This window comes from Anolis sagrei, chromosome 2 (genome assembly GCF_037176765.1).
Source record: "Anolis sagrei isolate rAnoSag1 chromosome 2, rAnoSag1.mat, whole genome shotgun sequence".
NCBI classification, from domain to species: domain Eukaryota; kingdom Metazoa; phylum Chordata; class Lepidosauria; order Squamata; family Dactyloidae; genus Anolis; species Anolis sagrei.
The window spans coordinates 297,535,176-297,551,849 of NC_090022.1; the positions used below are offsets into that span (position 1 = coordinate 297,535,176).

Sequence of the window (16,674 nt, forward strand, 5' to 3'; positions counted from 1 at the left end):
TTTCCAGGCTGTATGGCCATGTTCCAGAAGCATTCTCTCCTGACGTTTTGCCTGCATCTACAGCAGGCATCCTCAGAGGTTGTGAGGTCTGTTGGAAACTAGGAAAATGGGGTTTCCAACAGACCTCACAACCTCTGAGGATGCCTACCATAGATGCAGGCAAAACATCAGGAGAGAATGCTTCTGGAACATGGTCATACAATCTGGAAAACACATAGCAACTCAGTGATTCCAGCCATGAAATCCTTCGACAATACATCTTGGTTATGTATTGTCGAAGGCTTTCATGGCCCGAATCACTGGGTTGTTGTAGGTTTTTTCGGGCTGTCTGGCCATGTTCCAGAAGCATTCTCTCCTGACGTTTTGCCTGCATCTACGGCAGGCATCCTCAGAGGTTGTGAGGTCTGTTGGAAACTAGGAAAATGGGATTTCCAACAGACCTCATAACGTCTGAGGATGCATGGACAATAGAAACAAACTGCTTTCCTTCTGGGCATCCTGTTTTTTCTGGATTCCTCCATATTTGGGTTGTTGTGAGTTTTCCAGGCTGTATGGCCATGTTCCAGAAGCATTCTCTTCTAACGTTTTGCCTGCATCTATGGCAGGCATCCTCAGAGGTGGAAACTAGGAAAATGGGGTTTCCAACAGACTTCACAACCTCTAAGGATGCCTGCCATAGATGCAGGCAAAACGTCAGGAGAGAATGCTTCTGGAACATGGCCATACAGCCTGGAAAACTCACAGCAACTCAGGGATTCCAGCCATGAAATCTTTCGACAATACATCTTGGTTATGTATTGTCGAAGGCTTTCATGGTCGGAATCACTGGGTTGTTGTAGTTTTTTTCGGGCTATTGGGCCATGTTCTAGGGGCATTCTCTCCTGACGTTTCGCCTGCATCTATGGCAAGCTTCCTCAGAGGTAGTGAGGTCTTGGTTTCATAATGGTCCATACTTTCTCTGAGGATGCATCTACACTGTAGAATTAATGCAGTTTGACACCATTTGAATTTCCATGGCTCAATGCTATAAAGTCCTGGAAAATTACAACTCCCAGAATTCTGTAACATTGAGCAGTTCAAGTGACATCAGACTGTATTAATTCTACAGTGCCGATGCACCCATAGCATGTTTGGGTACTGGTGTCTCATATTTAGCTGTTGTATATAGCGTGCAAAATATAGACCTGGGTTCAAGTCCCAGTTTGATATTGAGCCAGGCAGGTAGGGCTACTATATACATTGTCCAGGTGGGAAGAAAGCCAAATGTATCCCCAAACAGCCACTAAATTGGGTTGTTGTAGGTTTTTCCGGGCTATATGGCCATGTTCTAGAGGCATTTTCTCCTGACGTTTTGCCTGCATCTATGGCAAGCATCCTCAGAGGTTGTGAGGCCTCTGAGGACTTTCCACAAGTCTCAATAAAATACAAGGCACCATCTCAGAAGTGTGATGCAGTTTGTAGTTTGGCGAGGCACCAGCTTGCCTTGGCAGAGATGTCTTTGCAAAACTACAATCCTCAAGGTGCAATAACATTGAGCTATGGCTGTGAAAGTGGGATCAAAGTGCATTAATTCTACATTGTAGTTGAGATCTTCCACAACTATTCATTTTAGTGGCACTTCTGGAGAGCACCGTTTGGCTAGCTGTGTGTCCACAAAAATCACAGCCATCCTACAACTAACTTATCAAGAACCTTGGTAATTGTGTTTTGTAAATTTGAGTGTGGGCATTTTCATTCAATGCTATGCATTGTAGTTTGGCAAGAAACCGCATGCTTTGGCAGAGATGTCTTTGCAAAACTACAATCCCCAAGGTGCAATAACATTGAGCCATGGCCATGAAAGTAGGATCAAAGTGCATTAATTCTACATTGTAGTTGAGATCTTCCACAATTCCCATTCGTTTCAGTGGCACTTTTGGAGAGCATCGCTTGGCTAGCTGTGTGTCCACAAAAATCGCAGCCATCCTCCAACTAATTTATCCAGAACCTTGGTAATTGTGTTTTGTAAATCTGAGTGTGGGCATTTTCATTCAATACTATGCACTGTAGTTTGGCAAGGAACCACATGCTTTGGCAGAGATGTCTTTGCAAAACTACACTCCCCAAGGTGCCATAACATTGAGCCATGGCCGTGAAAGTAGGATCAAAGTGCATTAATTCTACATCGTAGTTGAGATCTTCCACAACTATTCATTTTAGTGGCACTTCTGGAGAGCACCATTTGGCTAGCTGTGTGTCCACAAAAATCACAGCCATCCTACAACTAACTTATCAAGAACCTTGGTAATGGTGTTTTGTAAATCTGAGTGTGAGCATTTCATTCAATACTATGCACTGTAGTTTGGCAAGGAACCACATGCTTTGGCAGAGATGTCTTTGCAAAACTACAATCCCCAAGGTGCAATAACATTGAGCCATGGCTATAGGGCCATAGGGTTTTTTCGGGCTAAATGCCTCTAGAACATGGCCCTATAGCCCGAAAAAACCCACAAGAACCTAATTTATCCAGAACCTTGGTAATTGTGTTTTGTAAATCTGAGTCTGAACATTTTTGCTCCAAATGAAAAATTGTAAAAAGATACAATAAAAGTTTGTGTAGGATGATCACTCAGTGGGGCACCATTTAGCTATCTGTGAGTAGCATACAACCGCAAAAACCACAACCAATTTATCTTAGTGATTCTCAGTATTTGCCTGAAATGAAATGGAAAAAACGTAAGATAAGGTAAACCCACTTACCACCAGGATGAGTGTCCCCAAGCATTCGGCCAGAGCTTGCCGGATGAGCTTATTCCTGATCCGCATCCGCCCTCCGATGGCCGAGAGCATCTCCTTCTGCCTGCCCATGGTTCTGGATTCTCTTCTCTTTGGTGCACAGGTGAGAAAATCCTCAGCTCTCCAACTTGACTTCTGCTCTCTCTGTCTCTGGAGCGAATCCCTCGTGTCTTATAAGCCTCTGGAGAAGGAGGCAACACCTCCTTCTGCGTCACACCCTCCCACTTCCAGAACAACTCCTTTTTCTTCTCTCTTGACAGCATAAAACTCAGTGGGCGGTGACATGTGTGTGCTTCTGTTTACTCAGGGGTTTTTTCCTCTTCCTCTTAGTCATCCATGGACCTCAGTCACTCACTACTCCTCTGAGCTTTGGAGATGGCTCCAAGTCACGCCGAAGGTATTCTTGCCTTGAACAATGTATTCCAGGGATGCAAGTTTCTGGGAATGATGCCCTTTGCCCTGCTCTCTTTCATGATATAATCTCCTTGGCTGTTGAAATTATTGGCTTCCAGTGAAAGTGTATCATAGTGTTGCTATGGAAGGACCTAGAAAATGCTTAGAGAGAAGCCACAAAAGGTGAATAATCATGAACCCTATTGAAACGACTGACTCCCAGTGCAATGCTATCGTATGTTTGTGTAGAACAGTGGTTCTCAACCTGGGGTCCCCAGATGTTTTTGGCCTACAACTCCCAGAAATCCCAGCTAGTTTACCAGCTGTTAGGATTTCTGGGAGTTGAAGGCCAAAAACATCTGGGGATCCCAGGTTGAGAACCACTGACCTACAGAATGCTTAGAGATAATGCAAAAAGGTGGATAATAATGAACCCTATTGAAACTGTTGTTAGTATATCATAGGGTTGTGTGGAAGAACCTACAGAATGCTTAGAGAGATGACAAAAAGTTGATAGCAATGAATCCTATTGAAACAATGGACTTCCAGTAGAAGTATATCATAAGTTTGTGTAGAAAGACCTACAGAATGCTTAGAGATAATGCAACACAGGGGGATAATAATGAACTCTACTGAAACGATTGACTTTCAGTAGAAGCCTATCATAAGATTGTGTGGAAGGACCTACAGAATGCTCAACCTGGGGTCCCCAGATGTTCTTGGCCTACAACTCCCAGAGATCCTAACAGCTGGTAAACTAGATGGGATTTCTGGGAGTTGTAGGCCAAAAACATCTGGGGACCCCAGGTTGAGAACCACTGACTTAGGGAGAAGGTAAAAGGGGTGGATAATAATGAACCCTATTGAAACAACTAACTTCCAATGGAACGCTATGATATGTTTGTGTGGAAGGGCCTACAGGATGCCTACAGAGAAGGCAAAAAGGTGGATAACAATGAACCCTATTGAAACGATTGTTAGTATAACATAGAGTTGTGTGGAAGGACCTACAGAATGCTTAGAGAGAAGGCAAAAAGTTGATAACAATGAACCCCATTGAAACAATTGTCTTCCAGTGGAAGTATATCATATGTTTGTGTAGAAGGACCTACAGAATGCTAAGAGAGAAGGCAAAAAGGGGGGATAATAATGAACCCTATTGAAACGACTGACTTCCAATGGAAGGCTATCATATGTTTTTGTAGAAAGACCTACAAAATGCTTAGAGAGAAGGCAAAAAGTTGATAACAATGAACTCTATTGAAATGATTGATTTCCAGTGGGAGTATATCATATGTTTGTGTGGAAGGACCTACATAATGCTAAGAGAGAAAGCAAAAAAAGGGGGGGGGGATAACAATGAACCCTATTGAAAGGACTGACTTCCAATGGAAGGCTATCATAGGATTGTGTGGAGGAACCTACAAAATGCTTAGAAAGAAGGCAAAAAGGGTGAATAATAATGAACACTATTGAAACTATTATTATATCATAGGGTTGCGTGGCAGGACCTTTTGTTGTTCATTCGTTCAGTCGTCTCCGACTCTTCGTGACCTCATGGACCATCCCACGCCAGAGCTCCCTGTCAGCCATCACCACCCCCAGCTCCTTCAAGGTCAGTCCAGTCACTTCAAGGATGCCATCCATCCATCTTGCCCTTGGTCGGCCCCTCTTCCTTTTGCCTTCCATTTTCCCCAGCATCATTGTCTTCTCCAGGCTTTCCTGTCTCCTCATGATGTGGCCAAAGTACTTCAACTTTGTCTCTAGTCTCCTTCCCTCCAATGAGCAGTCGGGCTTTATTTCCTGGAGGATGGACTGGTTGGATCTTCTCGCAGTCCAAGGCACTCTCAGCACTTTCCTCCAACACCACAGCTCAAAAGCATCGATCTTCCTTTGCTCAGCCTTCCCAAAGGTCCAGCTCTCACATCCGTGAGTGACTACGGGGAATACCATGGCTTTGACTAGGCGGATCTTTGTTGCCAGTCTGATGTCTCTACTCTTGACTATTTTATCGAGATTGGACATTGCTCTCCTCCCAAGAAGGAAGCCTCTTCTGATTTCCTGGCCACAGTCTGCATCTGCAGTAATCTTTGCACCTAGAAATACAAACCCGGTCACGGCCTCCACATTTTCTCCCTCTATTTCCCAGTTGTCAATCATTCTTGTTGCCATAATCTTGGTTTTTTTGACGTTTAGCTGCAACCTGGCTTTTGCGCTTTCTTCTTTCACCTTGATTAGAAGGCTCCTCAGCTCCTCCTCACTTTCGGCCATCAGAGTGGTGTTATCTGCATATCTGAGGTTGTTAATGTTTCTTCCAGGAATTTTCTGCAGGACCTACAGAATGCTTAAAGAGAAGACCAAAAAGGGGGATAACAATGAACCCTATTGAAACGATTGACATCCAGTGGAAGTAGGTCATAGAGTGATGCTGGAGGACCTCGAAGATGTCTACAGAGAATGCGGGGTATGTCTATACCAGTAGTTCTCAACCTGGGGTCCCCAGATGTTTTTGGCCTACAGCTCCCAGAAATCCCAGCCACTTTACCAGCTGTTAGGATTTCTGGGAATTGAAGGCCTAAAACATCTGGGGACCTCAGGTTGAGAACCACTGGTCTATACTGTCAAATTAAAACAGTTTGACACTATTTGAACTACCATAACCCAATGCTGTGGTGCTTTGATTTGTAGTTTGGTGAAGCACCATCACTCTTTAACAGAAAAGGCTAAAGAACCTGGAAAAACACAGCTCTGTACAGCCTTGGGGTGTTTTAACTTCAACTCCCACAATTCCTCCCAGCCTCAGGCCCCTTCCTTTCCCCACTCAGCCACTTAAGCAGAAAAGGAAAGGGAAAAGGGAGGGACCTGAGACTGTCAGGAATTGTGGGAGTTGAAGTCCAAAACACCTGGAGGGCTGAAGTTGGCCCATGCCTAGTGTAGATGCAAACTTACTCTGATATTCGAAGACACCAAAATTTGCGATATGACCCTCATATCCATCGCAGATATGTTCCTGGATTGATAGTGGAAATGCAAAAGCATTGGTAATATTGAACCCTATTGAAATTAATTGCTTCTGGTGGAAGTATAGCATAGAATTGTGCTGAAGAACCTAGAAAATTCCCCCAAAAAAGCATCTTTCCAACATTTCTAGGTTCACCAGCTTGACTCTTTGGTCAACTACCAATAAAAACATGATACAGAATTGTCCTGGAGAACATAAAAAATGCCGAGAGAGAATGCAAACCTGTAAATAATTACTAAATCTATTAAAATGAATGACTTAGAATCATAGAATCATAGAATCAAAGAGTTGGTAGAGACCTCATGGGCCACCCAGTCCAACTCCCTGCCAAGAAGCAGGAATATTGCATTCAAATCACCCCTGACAGATGGCCATCCACCCCTGACAGATGGCCATCCAGCCTCTGTTTAAAAGCTTCCAAAGAAGGAGCCTCCACCACACTCCCTCCGGGGCAGAGAGTTCCACTGCTGAACGACTCTCACAGTCAGGAAGTTCTTCCTCGTGTTCAGATGGAATCTCCTCTCTTGTGGTTTGAAGCCATTGTTCCATTGCGTCCTAGTATCCAGAGAAGCAGAAAACAAGCTTGCTCCCTCCTCCTCCCTGTGGCTTCCTCTCTCATATTTATACATGGCTATCATGTCTCAGCCTTCTCTTCTTCAGACTAAACATGCCCAGCTCCTGAAGCCGCTCCTCATAGGGCTTGTTCTCCAGACCCTTGATCATTTTAGTCGCCCACTTCTAGTGGAAGGATATCATAGAACTGCACTGAAGGATCTAGAAATGACATGGGTTATTTTTTGTTACATGGGTAAGTGAAACCACATCTAATGATCCTGAGGCAACGGAAATCATCCTGTACTTTTAATATGAAATAGAAAGGAGGCAGATGAAGAAATCTTGGAGCACCTTTGAGGATAACAGGGTTATTTTTAGCCTGAAAAGTAAACCGATATCATTCACAAAAGCTCATGTGGAAATATACCTGCTTTCCATTTTTTTTTGGTATGTTGAAACACACTGATTTTGCAATGTGTTGTTGATAATTTTTGGCTTCATCTGCCCTGAACATGAATGGAAGAATTTTAGTTTTGCTTTATTCTTTATTCCAATGGATTTATGAAGAAACTAGCCGTCTCCTGCCATGCATTGCTGTGGCCCAGTCTGTGTATATGTGCTTTCTGTGTGCATATGTGTCTATATGTATGCGTGTATATTTTTGTATATGTGTATAGAAGTGTGTTTGTGTGTGTGTGTGTGTGTGGCTTTGCGCATGCGTTCTAATGTTTTTTTTTTATTTTTCTGCTTTTTAAGTCCCTTCCACTGTGTTTTTCAGTGTTTTAATGAGTTATGGTCACTCGTTGGCCTCTTAGGTGTCTTGTGTCCAAATTTGGTGTCAATTCGCCAAGTGGTTTTTGAGTTATGTTAATCCCACAAACGAACATTACATTTTTATTTATATATACTAGCCATCCCCTGCCACACACTGCTGTTGCCCAGTCTGTGTATATATATATTGTGTGTGTGTGTATGTGTGTGTATATATATTTGTGTATATGTGTATATAAGTGTGTTTGCATATATATATGTGTGTGTGTGGTTTTGCATATGCGTTGTAATGTATTTTTTATTTTTTGGCTTTTAAAGTCTCTTCTGTGTTTTTCAGTGGTTTTATGAGAGATGGAACTCCAAGAAAGGAGATTCCATCTGAACATGAGGAAGAACTTCCTGACTGTGAGAGCCGTTCAGCTGTGGAACTCTCTGCCCCGGAGTGTGGTGGAGGCTCCTTCTTTGGAAGCTTTTAAACAGAGGCTGGATGGCCATCTGTCAGGGGTGCTTTGAATGCAATATTCCTGCTTCTTGGCAGAATGGGGTTGGACTGGATGGCCCAGGAGGTCTCTTCCAACTCTTTGATTCTATGATTCTATGATTCTAAGAACTTCCTGACTGTGAGAGCCGTTCAGCTGTGGAACTCTCTGCCCCGGAGTGTGGTGGAGGCTCCTTCTTTGGAAGCTTTTAAACAGAGCCTGGATGGCCGTCAGGGGTGATTTGAATGCAATATTCCTGCTTCTTGGCAGAATGGGGTTGGACTGGATGGCCCAGGAGGTCTCTTCCAACTCTAGGATTCTATGAGTCTATGATATTTTGGGTGTCCTATGTGCCCTGCAGACACTGGCATACTTTTCCACTACTTCTTCCTTTTTCTCTGTTGACTAGTAAACTTTCACTGGGGAAACCAAAGAGCAAATATGTAAAAGTGCATTCCAGTTAGGGATGTCAGCCAGTAGATGGCACCGTGCCATGAAAGCATCCCAAAAGTTAATGCTAAACTGACCGTTGATGGTTCTGCTTGGGCATTTTATTTTGGGGTGGCCAAAGTTCTTATCTATCTCACGTGTATATCCAACAATATCTATAGTATCACCATTATTATTTCAAAACATTCCCTAGATGGATGGATGGATGGATGGATGGATAGATGGATAGATGGATAGATGGATAGATGGATAGATGGATAGATGGATAGATGGATAGTAGGCTTGTGCATTCGGGGTAAGCCGCAATCTGTTTTGGTGTCCCGGATTTCTGTGGGGCCCTGATCCATTTTTCAGGAGCCTTCCAGATTTGGGAGGGCAGATATCTGTTTCTGTTCTGGGGTGCCAAAAGATTTGTTTTTCATCCAGTCTATTATAGTGGAGAGGAGGGTCCCCTTCCCATCATTTTAGGCATTTGAGCTGTTTTTACTATAGAGAAGTGCTGCAGGCTGGCTCATGCGCTTACTCTCTTGGGCCCACACTATGCCACGCACTCTTTCCAAGGCATTTAGGAGGCTTCTTAACTCTGTTTCTACTCTGAAGGAGAGGTGCTGCAGGCTGGCGCACGTTCCTTCTCTCCCAAGCCTATGCCACACCACACACTCTTTCCAAGGCATTTTAAGGAGGCTTCCCCACTGCCAGGTAAGGAAGAGCAATTGCCCCCTGGAGCTATCCTCCCAGTTCTTCCTTTATAAAACCCTCTTTTTTTCCTGGCACGCTTCAATCTCCTTTCACCAGAAGCGACTTGCAATTTCTTAAATCACTTCTGACATGAGAAAAAAAAATCTCCTTTCTGCTTTGGGTTTAATGCTTCTTTACAGCTGTTTCTACTCTCTACTTTAGAGGAGAGGTAACTGTTAGTAGTTTTCAGGGAATGGGGGTTATATTTTTGTTTGCAGGGATTAATGAAGAGGATTAATCCGAATTGCTGAAAAGCAGAGGAGGAGACGCAATCAGCTACTGCTTGCTTTCGTTGCAGGTCGGTTTTCGTACCGGGAAGGCTCTTACCGTTTTATGCTCCTGAAGGTACCAAAGGTACTGAAGGAAAACAGATCTGTGCGCAAGTTTAATAGATAGTTGATAGATAAATAGATAGATAGATAGATAGATAGATAGATAGATAGATAGATATTATATACCCAGCATTGCCCAGGTTAATGTCTTCTTTGTGACTCTTGTTTTTCTTCCTACCTTTCATAGAATCATAGAATCAAAGAGTTGGAAGAGACCTCCTGGGCCATCCAGTCCAACCCCATTCTGCCAAGAAGCAGGAATATTGCATTCAAATCACCCCTGACAGATGGCCATCCAGCCCCTATTTAAAAACTTCCAAAGAAGGAGCATCCACCACACGCTGGGGCAGAGAGTTCCACTGCTGAATGGCTCTCACAGTCAGGAAGTTCTTCCTCATGTTCAGATGGAATCTCCTCTCTTGTAGTTTGAAGCCATTATTTCGCGTCCTAGTCTCCAAGGAAGCAGAAAACAAGCTTGCTCCCTCCTCCCTGTGGCTTCCTCTCACATATTTATACATGGCTATCATATCTCCTCTCAGCCTTCTCTTCTTCAGGCTAAACATGCCCAGCTCCTTAAGCTGCTCCTCATAGGGCTTGTTCTCCAGACCCTTGATCATTTTAGTCGCCCTCCTCTGGACACATTCCAGCTTCTCAATATCTCCCTTCAATTGTGGTGCCCAGAATTGGACACAATATTCCAGGAGTGGTGTAACCAAAGCAGAATAGAGCATGGGGAGCATTACTTCCTTAGATCTAGACACTATGCTCCTCTTGATGCAGGCCAAAATCCCATTGGCTTTTTTTGCCGCCACATCACATTGTTGGCTCATGTTTAACTTGCTGTCCACGAGGACTCAAAGATCTTTTTCACACATACTGCTCTCAAGCCAGGCATTGTCCCCCATTCTGTATCCTTGCATTTCATTTTTCCTGCCTAAGTGGAGTATCTTTCCTTAATACACATTCTCCCTCTCTTGTCCTATCTCTTCCTTTCTTCCTTTCTTTCCTTCCTCCCTTGCTTTCCCTTGTAAACCTTCCCCACTAGTCTTTCTTTCTTTCCTTCTTCCCTTGCTTTCCCTTCCTTTCTTCTCTCTTTTTCTATGTCCCTTTTCTCCTCTCTTTTCTCTTTCTTCCCGTCCTTTCCCTCATATTTTTCCTCCTTTCCTTTTCTCTTTCTTCATCTGGTGTTTTCTTGAAAGAATTAGAATTAATTCAGTGTTAGAATTAGAATCAATTCACTTGAACTGCCTTGATCACTTGAACTGTCTGGGTCAATGCTATGTAATCCTGGGGGTTATATGTTGGAGTTCAGCCTGTTATTGTGTTTCAAGATCAAGGTGCTTTAGATGTGGAGAATGATATCAATTAGGGTCAAGATGGCGATAGTCTCGTCAATGATATCAATGCAGAGAATAACATAGAGACACCGGTTCAAAGTGCAGTTTCCCATGAGAATGTTCCTACAGGGTACAGGGATGATAGTTTACTCCCTGAATTGAGAGTTCCCAGGATTTGGGGCTTGAAAACAACTTGGCACCTGGAGGAACTAATGAGCATATAGATAGACGGGTGGAAATTAGCCAAAACAGACAGCTTGGTCAAGGCCTTCGCCGTTCTACCAGGCTTCGAGAGATAAGAGTGAGAGGCATTCAGGGAAAACGAAACCAATTTCTGAGTGCTTGGAATGGCTTAACGAGGGGATATAAAGTTCCAACCATGGGAAATATAGTCAGATGAAGCATCATTTCAGAATCCTGCTAAGTTCTTGCTCTTATCTTATGGAAGCCTTGCTTGGAAGATTCATGTTTAAGAATTTCTTGTTTATGGTTTGACTCTTTGTCTCTTGTGATTATATAATCATGCTTCGGATCAATGTTTCCCTGGTTCTTTGGATTTTATTAGTGAAGTCTGGACTTTGTCTTTGAACTTTGCTGAAACCCACCCTGGAATACTTTGTTCCTGCTTATATTCCTGCCTAATTGGATTTACTAGGGCTGGGCGGTTTCGTTTCGTTAATTCGTAATTCGTTAATAATTCGTTAATTTTTTTAATTACAAAACGATAACGAACCATTCTAGAGCAATTTTTTAAAAAAACGAATTTTTAAACACGTTTTGTAAATGCTTCGTATTTTGTTATTGTATTCGTTTCGTTATTGTTCTGAGGTCATTTCGTTATTATTTCCGCATGTCTGGGGCAAGTTTTTTGTTTAATTAGTGAAAAAAAATTATAATATCACACCAACAGTCAACAACAGAGGGAGAGGGAAGCTTCAGAAGTTTTTGGAGGTTTTTTAGCATATTTCGCGGTCGCGTCCGCCATTAACGAATCGATTCGTTAGTGTTTTGGAAATCGATTCGTTAATGTTTTGTAAATTTTTTCACATTTACGAAATTTTGTAAATATCAAACTTTTTAAAAGGCAAATTTTGTAATTATTTTAAATAACAAAATGCAAAAACCCCCAAAAAACGAATCGATTTTAGAAACAAATTTTTCCGTTGTTATCCAGGCCTAGGATTTACCTATTCTCTTAAAGTGTTGCTGCTTTTACTTATCTTCAATAGAAAAGAATTGTTTTCCTACTCAACGTGTGGTGTTTTGAAGTCAGAGGGTTATTCCTGTTCTGGAGTGCAACATTATATGTTGGTGAGGGGCTAGCAGTCTTTGGCAGAGAAGGCTTAGAGACCTTGTAGAACTACACCTCTCTGGATTCCATAGCATGAGCCATGGCAGTTACAGTGGCGTCAAACTGAATTAATTCTACGATGCAGATGTATCCTTAGTCTATAAAAGGGAAACCACTCACATTTCACATTTCCTGCTCGGTTTACCCTTTCTCTCTTCTAAAACCACAAGAACACATCAGCATTTTTAAAAGCACGGCACTGGCTGTCAGTGAAGAATTCTTCAGAGAAATGTTGATTTATGAAACAATTGTTTAGAAAGTCAAATTCAACAGGTGAAGGCATGGTTGAAGCTATGTTCTTTGGCCCCTTAATTTTTGAAGGACTGAGGAGTACATCCACATCAGAAGCAAATTTCAAAATGTTCTTGGGTTCCAATGTGCACCACTTTACACTTGCATATATTTGCTGTTCTAAGGCCCTTTTGCCTGGTTTTGCCATCCCTTTTTAGTTTAACTATCCTAATGAATGAGGTATAATCAGGAAACTTCTCCTTTCCTATTGTTGTGTGCATTCAAGTTCTTGTATTGTATCTTATTGAAAATTAGATTACAAAATTATGATCTGCAGCTCCATTGGAACATACAGCGAGCCTGCATTGACGTCTCCATTTATCCTGTAGTAACCTTCATGAATTTCCCTGGAATGTTGCCCCAACGCACCTTGGACCTCAGGATATAATTTCATAATTACCACAATCCCCTGACAATGCACCAGGAAGACTCAGGGGACACACAATGGATTTGCGCAAGAGCCTCGGGTCTCTTCCTGTTTTTCCCTTATGTGATCTGATTTATTCCCTGGAACACTTCCTCATCCCTGTCACCAAACCATTGGTGCTCCCATTGAGATGGGCAACACCTTAAGCACTTTTTTGGTTTCACTCGACTGACACCCATTGTATTGACTGGAGCTGAAATATCAAGACCCATCCCAGCCCATTATCATTTGCCCCACTGCATTCCTTTCTTATTTCACCCCAATCAATAGATGGACAAAACCTTCAAAATAATCCAATAACCATTTAATGAACTTTCCCACCATGGTGGGGATCAATCAGTGATGTGATCAAACGAAGCTCCAGACCAATCAGAGAGGATCCTAGCCAGGCACTTTGGAGTGCTGTCTCTGCTGACATCCTCTTTAGCCATTGAGAATAAACCTCTGATTTTGCCCTCATCCCATCTGTGTCTCATCTGTCCTTCTGGAAATCTTGACATGCTGGGCTCTAAACCCGTGGTTCTCACAGAAGCTGACATTCACATCATACCACCTTGAGGAGAGATATATTATTGTCCTTAACATTATTATTAGGTAAATATTAAAATTGAATTAAACTACTTTCATTTATTTTATCATGTTAATTCAATTGTTTTGACAATTGAATTAATGTAATTCTATTATAATATTTAGTATGTATATGTTTTGAATTTTATCACTGCTCTATGTCCAAATCTTAAGGGGAAAGCAACATATAAAATCATATTATTATTATTATTATTATTATTATTATTATTATTATTTGAAACACAACAAGATGAGTCCACAGCAAAGAAGATCACTCTGCTGGCTGTTGAATTGGATCACACGTTGGACACTTCCCAAGTATCTAGAACTGTGTGATGTATGGGTGAATAATGCGTGCAGATCCCAGTAAGGTGTCCTTCTGCAACTGGCAGATGGTAATTTTGTCAGCTCTGATTGTATTTAAGTGCAGGCACAAGGTCTTTAGGCACTGCAATTACTGGTTTGTGCCAGAGTCTTTGCAGTTCAATTTTTAATTCCTCATATCGTGTCAGCTTTTCCAGCTGCTTCTCTGCAATCCTGCTGTCACCTGGGATTGCGACATCAACGATCTATACTTTGTTCTTCAACACGACCGTGAGGTCAGGAGCACTATGCTCCAAAACTCTGCCCATCTGAATCCAGAAGTCCCAGAGAAGTTTGGCGTGTTCATTCTCTGTAACTTTTTCTGGCTTGTGATTCCACCAGTTCTTTGTCGCAAGCATATGGTATTTGTGGCACAAGTTCCAATGAATCTTCTGAGCAACGGTGTTGTGCCTCTGCTTGCAGTCTGTCTGCGCAATCTTCTTGCAGCAGCTCAGGATGTGATCTATTGTTTCATCTGCTTCCTTGCAGAGTCTACATTTGGGATCTGTTGTTGACTTTTCAATTCTGGCTTTGATGGCCTTGGTTCAAATGGCTTGTTCTTGGGTTGCCAGAATCAGGCCCTTCTTTGTCTCCTTTTTCAGAGTTCCATTTGTGAGCCACAGCCATGTTTTTTCTTTGTCAGTTTGGCTCTCAATTTTTCCCAGGAACTGTCCATGGAGAGCCTTGAGAGCCTTCTTTTGCCAGTTTTCTCTTCTGCTCTGGATTGTGTTTTTACGGTATTTCCTCTTTGTCTTTTGCACTTTAAGCAGTTTACTACTATTGACTTCTCTCAATGTTTATTCTTGGCTGCCTTTTACATAATCTGCCAGTGCGTGTTTCCCTTCTTCTACCATTTGTTTCACTTGTATTATTATTATTATTATTATTATTATTATTATTATTGGTAGTGGAAAATGAACACGCAAAAGTATTGTGGGACTTTTGAATCCAGATTAACAAAGTTTTGGAACACAATACACCAGACATCACGATTGTGGAAAAGAAAAAAGTTTGGATTATTGATGTTGCCATACCAGGGGACAGTCACATTGAGGAAAAACAACAGGAAAAACTCAGCCGCTATCAAGACCTCAAAATTGAACTGCAAAGGTTCTGGCATAAACCAGTACAGGTGGCCCCAGTGGTCATCGGCACACTGGGTGCCGTGCAAAAAGATCTCAGCCGGTATTTGGAAACAATAAACATTGACAAAGTCACGATCTGTCAACTGCAAAAGGTCACCTGACTGGGATCTGCGCGCATCATTCGAAAATACATCACACAGTCCTAGACGCTTGGGAAGTGTTTGACTTGTGATTTTGTGTTACCAAATCCAGCATAGAGATCTCGTTTGCTGTGACATACTGTGGTTTTATGTCAGAATAACAATAATAATAATAATAATAATAATAATAATAATAATAATAATAGGGTTGTTGTAGCTAATCAAGGTGGTCAGTTGAAACATTCACATCTAGCTCCAGCAGACAAGAGTCCTTTGTCTCACCCTGGTCATTCCACAGAAATATAAACCCCCTTTTCCTAGTTCCAACAGACCTCACTACCTCTGAGGATGCTTGCCATAGATGCAGGCGAAACGTCAGGAGAGAATGCCTCTAGACCATGGCCATATAGCCCGAAAAAACCTACAACAACCCAGTGATTCCGGCCATGAAAGCCTTCGACAATACAATAATAATAATAATAATAATAATAATAATAATAATAATAGTTGCCATAGGTCAGAAATGACTTGAAGACACACCAGGCCAGATCATATATGGAAATACAATCTGCCAAACAGCCCGGATATAGGCTAGATAGTCCTTTATAGGTCATAGCCAGCATTTTAAATTGTGCATGGAAACAAATCTTCAACCAGTTAACAACTTGGCTGCAGGTCTAAGGTGAAACTGTCATAGGGTTTTCTTGGTAAGATTTGGACAAAATTGGGGGGGGGGGGGGGGGGTTTGCCTTCCTCCTCATTCCACTGTTCACCTCTAACTTCTGACTATTTGTGAAAAAGTCACAAAGCCTCAGTTCTTCTCCCGATCCTTGGGAGAACCAACACTGTTTACAACCCTTCATTGTGAAAACCTCTTGATGTCTGTTTTATGTTCTTCAATCAGTTAACAAACCTGAAAAAAATGCCTCTCTTCTTATCTCATGACTACTAAGTTTGTTCAGGAGTCTTTAGTAAGGAATTTTGTCAAAGGCCTTTTGAAAATCCAAATGAATGTCTACCAGATCACTGGTATGTACATGCCGGTTGAAGAGCACATCAAATCCACAGTAGAGAGAGCGTTCCCACACTGGGGACCATTTGGATCGTCTTTTTCTCCCTTTGTTTTTGACTTATGCAGCATTGATTCCATTGACAATCTACTCATCATTGCTGGAGAGACATCAAGGGAGTTGGATTGGGTGTGCTTTAATTGTTGGGTAATCAATATATACTTTTAAGTTTGAAAGTTAAATACTTCACTTACTTAGGGGATACCTCATTATCCGAGCAGGACAGTCTTCCAAGATCAGTGTACTGGTGGGTCCGTAGGTGACCCTACAACAACCTAGTTATAATCTAGGCTTATAATATTGTTTGTCATATTCACATTTATGATTGTGACCATTGCCATGGCCACAAATGCCCTTGAAACCCACCTTAAAAGCCAGGCAGCTTTACCCAATGAAGGAATATCTGGCTCTGTTCTTTGCCTCGTGTCTTGTGAACTGAATACAGGCATTACACATCAAAGATACAACTGCCTTTCTAAGTGAATTTAGATATATGGGAAACACCAGCAGGATATCAACCTGTGTTTT

At 42.1% G+C, this 16,674-nt stretch overlaps 1 protein-coding gene across 1 annotated transcript in view; it reads right to left on the minus strand.

Annotated features, from left to right (window-relative positions):
* Positions 1 to 2,931, minus strand: part of LOC132766831 (aquaporin-3) — a 29,702-nt gene extending 26,771 nt beyond the window's left edge. The window contains exon 1 of the mRNA XM_060761181.2: positions 2,740 to 2,931. Within this exon, the coding sequence (XP_060617164.1) occupies positions 2,740 to 2,847 (108 nt within the window). The 5' untranslated portion in view covers positions 2,848 to 2,931. The remainder of the gene's footprint in view (positions 1 to 2,739) is intronic.
* Positions 2,932 to 16,674: the final 13,743 nt, after the last annotated feature.